The 10,529-nt window shown below is 47.9% G+C and overlaps 1 protein-coding gene across 1 annotated transcript in view; it reads left to right on the plus strand.

Annotated features, from left to right (window-relative positions):
• FLVCR2 (FLVCR choline and putative heme transporter 2) overlaps positions 1–10,529 on the plus strand; it is a 72,939-nt gene that overhangs the window by 45,451 nt on the left and 16,959 nt on the right. Inside the window, exons 4-5 of the mRNA XM_055088625.1 lie at positions 8,066–8,133; positions 9,328–9,431. Of these exons, the coding sequence (XP_054944600.1) occupies positions 8,066–8,133; positions 9,328–9,431 (172 nt within the window). The remainder of the gene's footprint in view (positions 1–8,065; positions 8,134–9,327; positions 9,432–10,529) is intronic.

Consider the following 10,529-nt stretch of genomic DNA (forward strand, 5'->3'; position numbering starts at 1 on the left):
GGACGCGCAGGCTCAGTGGCCACGGCTCACGGGCGCAGCCGCTCCGCGGCATGTGGGATCCTCCCAGACCGGGGCGTGAACCCGGTTCCCCTGCATCGGCAGGCGGACGCGCAACAACTGCGCCACCAGGGAAGCCCCCGACCAAAGATCTTGAAAGGAAAATCTGGAGAATGAGATGTCCAGGGGGCTTTGGAAAGCTCTGACATATTCGTAGGAATCTAGAAATCCACATGCACATGCAGAATTGTGCACATGCCCAGAAAAGACCTGAGAAAGCCCTAAAGTCTCATCTCTGGCTGAACTTGAGGCTCTGTGTAAGCAGAAAGTGAAGGCTAAGGCAGAGTTGTCACCACCCTGCTGGAGCATCACAGGCAAGTCCCAATGCACACATAGAGGTCCTCAGCAAAGGTGGGAGACTTGTGGGCTTAAAGTATTTAAGGAAATCTCTGTCTAATCCTTAGCTCAAAACTAAGGTAGTGGAGTAGAAACCTCAGTGGCTGCACGTGACAAAGAACACAGGCTTTACAAAATGAGTCCAGGAAAGTCAGTGAGCAAACAGCAGCAGCAGTAACAAATCCTGGGGAAGGAGGAGAATCTAATTTCTAGAGTTGACATTATATTTAAAATGTCCAGTTTCAACAAAAAAATGAGACATGCAAAGAAACAGGAAAGCACGGCCCATACACAGTTAGAAAACTGTTCCCGAGGAAGCCCAGAGGTTGGACGTAACAGAAAAAGATAGTAGCTCAGCTATTACAAATATATTCAAGAACTAAAGGAAACCAGTGTGTAAAGAATGAAAGAAAAGTAGAGAATGATGTCTCACCAAATAGAGACTATCAAGAAACACAAATCAAAAAGAACCAAATATAAATTCTAGAGTTGAAAATACAATAACTGAAATGAAAAACTCACTAGAAGGCTCAACTAGATTTGAGCTGGCAGAAAAAAGAATCAGTTAACTTGAAGACAGGTCAAATGCAATTATCCTGTCTGGGGAACAGAAAGAAAAAAGAAAGAAGAAAAATGAGCAGATCCTCATAGACCTGTGGGAAACCATCAAGCATACCAACACATGCCTAACAGGAGTCCCAGAAGAAGAGGAGAGAGAAACAGGGTGGAAGTAAATTGCCATTAAATTGAGACGGTGCTAAACTCGAAAAACAGTTCACTTCTGTGCCTCTGGAAGCATTTGACTATGTTGTATATAGATAGAATTTATTAACATTTTTCTCAAAGGCCTGAGGTGATCCCAGTGAGGAGTTAAACTAATCTGGTTGTTTGTACACATTTCATTATAGTCAGAGGACCACAAGCCTTATGTTTGTGGTAGAGAGTTGGACTTGGTGACAGGGATCTTTGCCAACAAGGAAATGATTCTTAGGCTGAATCACAGGTTTGGGAAAACATGTTGTTGAGCCTTTACTGTGTGTCAGGAACCATGTGAAGTGCTTTATATGCATTATCTCATTTAATCTTCAAAAGAAACCCATGAACTAGGTGTTCAACTGCTCCATTTTATACCTAAAACAACTGAGGCTCTGATTGAGCTCCTTGTCCTTAATTAGACAGCTAGCAAGCAATAGAGCTTAGATATAAACTTCTGTCTGTCTGAGATCAAAGCCTATCTTCCTGACCACCGCACCATTTTGCCTTCCCGTGCAGAAAGGAGCCCCTTGGAGACAGAGCCAGGGGTGTGTTTTCAACCTCACTCGACTGAGTAGCCTCTGGGTCTATCTAGCAGGGGTGGTAGTGGTGTATGTCCTTCCTCAGATTCAGTCCTCAGACCAATGGCCTTTCTTCTGAGATGAGGGTCTGGAGTTCTGGGGTTTAGAAGCAGGACCTACCTACACTGACCGGCCATCTTTGGGACTTGGGGATGGTGAGGTTTCATCCGTAGTGCGTCTCTCTAAGGGTTACAGGTCATGTAAAGGCAGTGTTTGGCACTCATTCCACCTGAGAATCCCTGCTTTCTTCTCCCACTATCTTTGCTCCAGATTAAAAATCCACACACAACCAAAAAAAACCCTCTATAAATTCAACTAAATCCTTTGAGACCTCCCAGAATGCCTCCCACCTTCCATGCAGTTTCAGGTTGAGCTTTGAAGAGGGAAATGGTTCACAGTTTATATATACACACATATAACCATATAGCACATATGTATATTATATAGTATGTATGATGTTCCTATTTTCCTCTGAATTATAAACACTTAAGAGCATGTAGTTGGGAATCAAGCAGTTGATAGTGTTTCACGGATGTGTTTGCTGGATCTGGGTGGACATGTTTTGGAGTAAGAGCCTTGACTAGAGGACCAGTGAGTTCAGAGCTGGTATGTAAGTAATATAAGTTCTAAGTTTTAGTGTCAGCTCTGCTAATTACTGAGTGTACTACCTTCACCCATCCTGTGCCCATCGTGTGTCTCTCTAAGAACCACTCCTCAGAAAAGAGTAATAACGTTTGCTTCCCATTGGAGTTCCCTGGATGGACATGAAAGCTTTTAAAGTAATTGTGAATCAAAACACTGCGTGCAGCCACAATGCTGTTGCGTTGGTAAACTTGCCCATTTCCTACAGTCTTTTTGTTTTTTGAATGAACTAGATTTCTTCGGGGGTAGCTCTTGTGCAGCTGGTGGGATGTCCAGTATTGTACTGGTAGTGACTTGCCAAGTGCTTCTCCAAGCTGCTGAGTCAGCTGCCCCGAGCTAAGGTGCGGTGATACAGTAAAGGCTTTGGAGGAATTCCAGTGCCACTGCCTTTTCCCCACGGGCTTCTGGCCACACTCTTAGAGGTAGGTTTCAGATATAAATTAAGGGCCATCGGCTAAGTTGGAATTTCAGATCCACAACAAATTCTTTTTTAGTATAAACATGTCCCACAACTATTTGAAGCATTCTTATGCTGAAATTCAAATTTAATTGGGTGTGCTGTTTGTTTTTGTTTTTTCCTAAATCTAGCAGCCCAATTTAGAGGGGAGGAGGTGCAGAGGCTGGGTTTGTGCTTGATGTTGCTGAAATATCACAGGAATGAGAAACTACCACCTCCTCTAGCAAAATACCCTCCCTATTTTAACATGGCACCGCAGGAAGACACAGGGCTGGAAGCAGATTCTCCGTGGGTCCACCAGAGCCTGGGGCTGGGCAGGTCCTATGGTGAGCGGCAGCCATGGGCATGGGGTGGGGTGAAGTAAGAACCTTTCTTTGGCACCCCCTCAGATCTCCAGGCCTTGCTTTCACATGGCTTCCCTAACGTCTTTGCACTGATGGCTAACTGCCCTGGTAAACAGATTGGTGAAAGGCTCCTCTTCTGGAGAGTGTCCTCCAAGGGATTGCTCTTCCCTGTCATCCCCCAGTCTTGCCTCCAGCTATGCTTCTGAAGAATCTATGCAGTGTTCGGCATCTGAATTCAGAGCCTCAACATGTGTCCTGAGGACACCTTTCCTTGGGGCTCTCAAGGGCTTTACACCGCCCTACCTGGGCCTCTGGCAGGGGCTTTGTGCCCCCTCAAGATGCTGGCTTCAGGGTGGGTATAAGATCCTTCCGGGATTCCCTGGAGCTTTGCCGAGGTCAGTCTGGCCCTTTAAAAAAAGGGTTTCTGGGCTTCCCTGGTGGCGCAGTGGTTGAGAGTCCGCCGGCCGATGCAGGGGTTGTGGGTTCGTGCCCCGGTCTGGGAAGATCCCACATGCCGCAGAGCGGCTGGGCCTGTGAGCCATAGCCGCTGAGCCTGCGCGTCCGGAGCCTGTGCTCCACAATGGGAGAGGCCACAACAGTGAGAGGCCTGCGTACCACAAAAAAAAAAAATTTTTTTAATAAAAATAAAAATAAAAATAGTGTCCTACAAGTTCAGGAAGGACAAAAGGGAAATGAACACAGAGTAACCAGAACCCAGAGGTGGGATCTGGGATCAGCGTTTCCCACACTGGCCTGATGATAGAGTCCCCTGGGGTGCTGGGTGGTGTGTGCCTCGATTCCTGCCTCTCTTCTGGAAAGTCAAATTCAGATAATCTGGTCTGGGCCTGGGAATCTGCTTTTCACAAGTATTCCTGGAGATTCTGGTTTGCAGCAGGGTTGAGAACCTCTAAAGTAGGTGCGCTATGGGTGATTCTCTTTTTTTTTTTTTTTTTTTGCGGTACCTGGGCCTCTCACTGTTGTGGCCTCTCCCGTTGCGAAGCACAGGCTCCGGACGCACAGGCTCAGCGGCCATGGCTCACGGGCCCAGCCGCTCCGCGGCATGTGGGATCTTCCCGAACCGGGGCACGAACCCGCGTCCCCTGCATCGGCAGGCGGACTCTCAACCACTGTGCCACCAGGGAAGCCCTGGGTGATTCTCTTGAAGCCCCTTCCCATCCCAGCTGCCTCCACGTTAATCCCAGCCTCTGAGGGCCTGGGCCTGGTCTGTGATCTTCCTATGCCCAAGGCCATTTATCCCCAAGTTTAAGAAATGCCAAGGGTTTTTGTTGTGTTGTTGTTGAAATGAGGATTCCTAGCCCCAATCCAGGGGAATCAGATTTAGTTGGTCCAGGGTGCAGCCCAGGAATCTGCATTTTTAGACTCTGAGGCTTTCTAATGCCAGTGGTTTCTAAATGCCACCACCCTTTGAAAAAAGTTAGTCTTGACACAGGAGAGAAACTCAGAGTGATGACAAGTCAGTCCCTTCTGCCTTCCTAAAGCTCACCCCCTCAGTGACCTGCACTTCTCCCAGGTGGCTGATACCAGGGGTGACCAGGCCTTTCAGGGGCCATCACATTTCCTCACATGGCAGGCTTACCTTGTTGGGGATAATCACACCCAAATATAACACAGTCACCTGCATTCCTGTAAGAGGTACTTATGCACAGGGCAGAGCGCATATTTCATTCCTGCCCTTCAGTGTGGACACCGGACCCTTTGGTTTGGGCAGTGGAGTGGACTTGTGCCGTTTAACTGTGTCTGGCAATCTTTGGCAATATGGGAGGGACATCTAGATTCAAGAGAGAGTCAGAATTTCTAATTCCTTTAAGGTTGGACTGTAGACAGAATTGGAAAGAATGGTAGCCTTCCAGGGTGAACCCCTGCTCCCCTCCACATCCTCCCTACCTTAGCCCTGATTCCTGTCTCCTGTCTGGCTGGGAGCAGGAGATGGTTATTGGTAAACCAAACTAGTCTAGCAGAGCCATTAGGTCTCAAACTTTGAGCCTTATCAGAATTACCTGGAGGGCTTGTTCGAACACAGATTGCCTGAGGAACCCCACTCCCAGTGTCTACAGCAGGAGGTCTGGGTGGGGTCAGGATTTGCATTTCTAACAAGCTGCCAGGGATGCTGATCTGGAAGTGATTTCTCTAAACCTTTAAGCCTCACAAAGCTGCTCAGCCTCAATAGCCTGGGTTAGCCTGATCAGGACTGTTTCTCTCCACATTTTTCAGGGTCAGGAAAGTGCTGGTGTTTGAAGTGGGGTTTTTTTCTCCCAGTCCTCCTGGATAATTTCGCAGTTTCCTGAGGATTCTGACCTCCTTGTTCATTCCAGGTGGACACAAGCTGAGCTTGACCTCGTGTATGCCCTGGGCCCTGGCCCCGTTAGGCTGAGGGACAGGAAGGGGGCTGAGTTCATCCTCCTCCCTGCATGCTCCTTCCCCACACCCGCCCCCATTTCAGGAATGTGTCTCCTTGTGGGCTCTCTTGACCCAGGAATGGAATTTCCAAGTGGCTGGGCATGTGGTATGAAGGTGACGCGGGTATGCTTGTTGGGTGAGAAGTTGCCAAGAGCCTCAGAGTCCTCCTGACCATGAGTGTGGCAGTTGCAGTCATATTTGGTGACACTTCTGGGTTTGCCGACTGACTGTTGGCCCTGTGCCCCTCAGCAGGTGGCATTGAGCTCAACCTTGTTGCATCCCTGAGGTGAGCTGCTGGGAGAGGCTGGGGCACGAAATTGCCAGTAACCTGAGCTGGGGAAATCACTGAGGATCAGTTCTGTAAGGATATGAAATCAACGGTTTAAGATGGAGGACCTGGAGTCCGTAGTCTGGGTTTGAATCGAACCCTGCCTCTTACTACCCGTGTGATGGTGGGAAGGGCAAACCAAACTCCCTTCCCCATTTTGCAGGAGAACTTGACCTTCACTTAACTTTGTATCTCATTCCTCTGCCAACCTGACAAAGGGAGTAAGTCAACTGCATCGAGGCAACGTTGCTTCTGATAAGAATGACCTATTGTGATATAAATGACTGCAAGTGGACTGGGCGATCTTCTTACCCCTGTTGGGAAGCCATTCTTTGTGCTTCTCTGAGCACAGTGACTCTTTCCACGGGCCTGTCCTTTATGGAGATCCTGGTAGCTATGCCTGTGGATGAGTCACAAGCAATAGTGGCTCCTGGGAGGGGTTAAGCCAGGGTGGGTGCCATACCCACCTTTCTCTGCACTGAGCTGTCACCTCGGGGGCAAAAGAGAATAGCTTCTGAATGGCTCTATGGTCTGGGGTTCTGTGGACTGGCTCCAGGGAAGAGGAGCTCCTGCGGCTGCCCTGTCTATGAACTGTGTCCTCTCTTACATGCTGCTAAGTGGACCTAATGTCAGGTGTGCCAGTGGTAGTTGTGTGAGCCTCAAAATTAGTTAAAATTAAAAAGACTCCGGGTGGGCCTTCCAGAGTGACCTCTGTATTTGTTTTTAAAATCTGTGTGCATTTTTCTTACCTACAAAATGAGAATGAGAATATTAGCTACTTTCTAGGATTGTTATGAGGATTGTAAGGTGTTTAGATTGTAAGGTGCCTAGTACATAAGTGTATGCTACTGCCATCACCACCACCATCACTACCATCATCACCACCATCACCACCACCACCAGCACCATCATCACCACCATCACCACTACCACCAGCACCATCATCACCAGCACCATCACCGCCATCATCACCACCATCACCACCACCATCACCGCCATCATCACCACCATCACCACTACCACCATCACTACCATCATCACCACCATCACCACTACCACCAGCACCATCATCACCACCATCACTATTACCATCACCACCACCATCACCACCATCATCACCACCATCACCACTACCACCAGCACCATCATCACCACCATCACCACTACCACCAGCACCATCATCACCAGCACCGTCACCGCCATCATCACCACCATCACCACCACCATCACCACCATCATCACCACCATCACCACTACCACCATCACCATCATCACCACCATCACCACTACCACCAGCACCATCATCACCACCATCACCACTACCACCAGCACCATCATCACCACCACCACCACTACCACCAGCACCATCATCACCACCATCACCACTACCACCAGCACCATCATCACCACCATCACTATTACCATCACCACCATCATCACCACCATCATCATCACCATCATTATGAAGGGAGGGCTGAAGGCCCTTCTCCTTTGGATCAGTTTCAGTCTCATCTTAGTTACTAAGTCACTGTATGGCTTTTGACAAATAACCTCATCTTCTAAGGACACAGATTCTTACAGTATATGCTAGGTGCTCCATTTATTTCTTGGATTAATCAATAAATTAGGAGAGTCAACTAAATGCTCTTTAGGGTCCTTTATGGTTTTGAATATAAGATATTGTGTGATGTTGAATCTGAGAAAAAAGTTGGAGGGATGTGGAAAGAGGTGAGAATCTACCTGCAGAGGGAGTATTGTCAGGGGTCAGAGGTCTGGAGCATTCTGGCGAGGGGGGACACCTGTCCCCTCCTCCATCAGGAGGAGGTAGAAGGGGTCCAGTACTTCTGCTGGCCCCTTAGGTCAGGCCAGCACTTAGGAGGAATGTAGATGGCTCTGACCTGGGAGTAATACTTTCTGGAGCCTGTGTTTCCAGGACAGGGATAAAGGGATGAGAGGGCAGTGGTGTGTGGCTAAGAAGAGGTTCAAATGGTTAGTTTTGGTTGTTTTGGAGTATTTCTTCTTTGAAACACTACCTCCAGTGGCAACAAGGATGAGGATTTCTGACCTCGCTCACCACTGTGGGGAGAAGCCAGCAATGGCCCCAACAGGAGAATGACCCTAATGCTGTGTTTCTCCCTCCCTCCTTCAGGTCTGAATGCTGGTGCTTTTTATGCCTTGTCCACTCTGCTGAATCGCATGGTGATCTTGCACTACCCGGTAAGGGCGTTCCCTAAGCTTGCTGGGCCCTGAGAGAAGGAGGTTTCTAGTCTGTCTGGGCAGGAGCTGGGGAGGCAGCGTGGTATGGTGTGTGCTCCCGAGATTTGGAGGGAGGCGGCCCTGGGTCTCAGCTCCAGCTCTGGTGGTCCTCAGCTGTGTAATAAGCTGGTTAGTGTCTTCGAGCTGTCATTCTCTTTTCTGTAAAGGAAGCCTAATTACTTACTGAAAGATTGATTTTAGGATTAGAAGGTAAATAATAAGGTTTATATATGTAAAGCGCATAGCATGGTGCCTGGCAACACAGTAGGTAAACATATATACACACAGAATCACATATGAAATAAATTAAGATGTGAAATGTGGGCAAGGTTTAATTTTAAAGTCTTATTTACTCAGCAGAAAGCATGTTTTAAATGTTGCCAGAACCAGTGAGGGCTGGATACTGGGAATGGGACACTGCGTATCCTGGAGTCAGGATCCCGGGTCCAGCCCTCTTTTGAAAGGTTGGGGGTCTCACGCTTGTGGGAGGGGTGAGCCACTGTGGCTGAGCGTTCCAGTGTTGGAGGTTGACAGGTCTGAGTTCAACTCCTGCCTCTGCTCTTAATAAAGGCCTCATGACCTTGGGCTAGTAGGTTAATTTCACTGTGCCTCAGTGTCTTCATCTGTAAAATGGAGAATATTGATTAACCTTCTGGTGGGGAATTAGGAGAATTAAATGAGATGATGATATAAAATCATCAGCATGGTGTCTGGCTTTGAATAAGCGCTCAAAAATATATAATTATTATCTTCCTGTCTCTTCAACCGTGATAACTGAAAAAACCTAAGTATGGAATGTTTGGGTATACATAACTCAGTTTTTCCATCTGTGAAACGGGAATAATGATAAAGGTTTGCTATAAGGATTACATTTTTAAAAATCCATCTAAAAGTGGTTTCTAAGGACAGAATTTGGTTCACCCCAGCATCCAGTATCATGCACACACGTCCAGGGTTATATTATGTTGGGAGGAGCAATTATTCTAGGATTCTCTCTCCTCTGGCAGCTTCTTACAGGCCATCTTGTCCTGATACTTTCTGAGAATTGGCTCTAATGAAGCCGGAGTTACTTGCCCCTTTGCCTTCTGCTGACTGCGCCCTGTCAGATATCTTATCCCATCACTGAGCAAATCACTGGGGCTGTGGTTTCCCCAGGGCGAAGAAGTGAATGCTGGAAGAATCGGCCTGACCATTGTCATTGCAGGAATGCTTGGGGCTATGATCTCAGGCTTCTGGCTGGATAGGACCAAAACCTACAAGTAAGTGACTCTTCCTCTTGGACTGAATCGGGGACCCCTGTCTTGAAATGACATATTCATTAGCAACACGGCTCCAAAGATATGGGTGTGGCAGCTGGGGGTCTGAGTGGTCAAGCGGGGAGTTCAAATATATCTTCTCTGAGCCTCAGTTTCACCATTTATAAAATGAGGGAAGCAATGCCTGCCCTGTGGGGATCGTAGGAAGATTAGAGATAGGGGACATGAGGCCTGTCAGAGTTCCATCCCCCAAGTAGCTTGTGGAAGGAGCAGAGGAAGGAGAAAATAAATGTGGAAAAGCATCAACAGTTGGACAGTTTGTGGAAACTCACAGAGTGGGGACGAGGAGGTGGTTCCCCTGCCCTGTTCCCATAGCTCCCTCATGGACCCCATGGGGTTAACCAAGGTGCTCTGCGCTTCCAACAATTTACAGTGTGTTATCTTGCAGTTGCTTCCACTTCATTGGTAAGTATTACGACATGCTTTAGTCCTGATTGCCCAGTGCATTTCTAAGAGCCATGAAGGGGCTTCCCTGGTGGCACAGTGGTTGAGAGTCAGTCTGCTGATGCAGGGGACACGGATTCGTGCCCCGGTCCGGGAAGATCCCACATGCCGCAGAGCGGCTGGGCCCGTGAGCCATGGCCGCTGAGCCTGCGCGTCCGGAGCCTGTGCTCCGCAGCGGGAGAGGCCCACGTACCGCAAAAAAAAAAAAGAGCCATGAAGATTTTAGTGGATGTCAGGCTAATCCAGGACTCTTACTAAAAATACAGATTCCTGGGCCCCACCCTCATGGATGCCAATTCAGTAGGGGAATCTGCGTTTATTAAAAAAACTAAAAATAGAACTACCATACGATCCAGCAATCCCACTACTGGGCATATACCCTGAGAAAACCATAATTCAAAAAGAGTCATGTACCAAAATGTTCATTGCAGCTCTATTTACAATAGCCAGGACGTGGAAGCAACCTAAGTGTCCATCGTCAGATGAATGGATAAAGAAGATGTGGCACATATATACAATGGAATATTACTCAGCCATAAAAAGAAACGAAACTGAGATATTTGTAGTGAGGTGGATGGACCTAGAGTCTGTCATACA

This window comes from Physeter macrocephalus, chromosome 11, assembly GCF_002837175.3.
Source record: "Physeter macrocephalus isolate SW-GA chromosome 11, ASM283717v5, whole genome shotgun sequence".
In the NCBI taxonomy this organism is placed as follows: Eukaryota; Metazoa; Chordata; class Mammalia; order Artiodactyla; family Physeteridae; genus Physeter; species Physeter macrocephalus.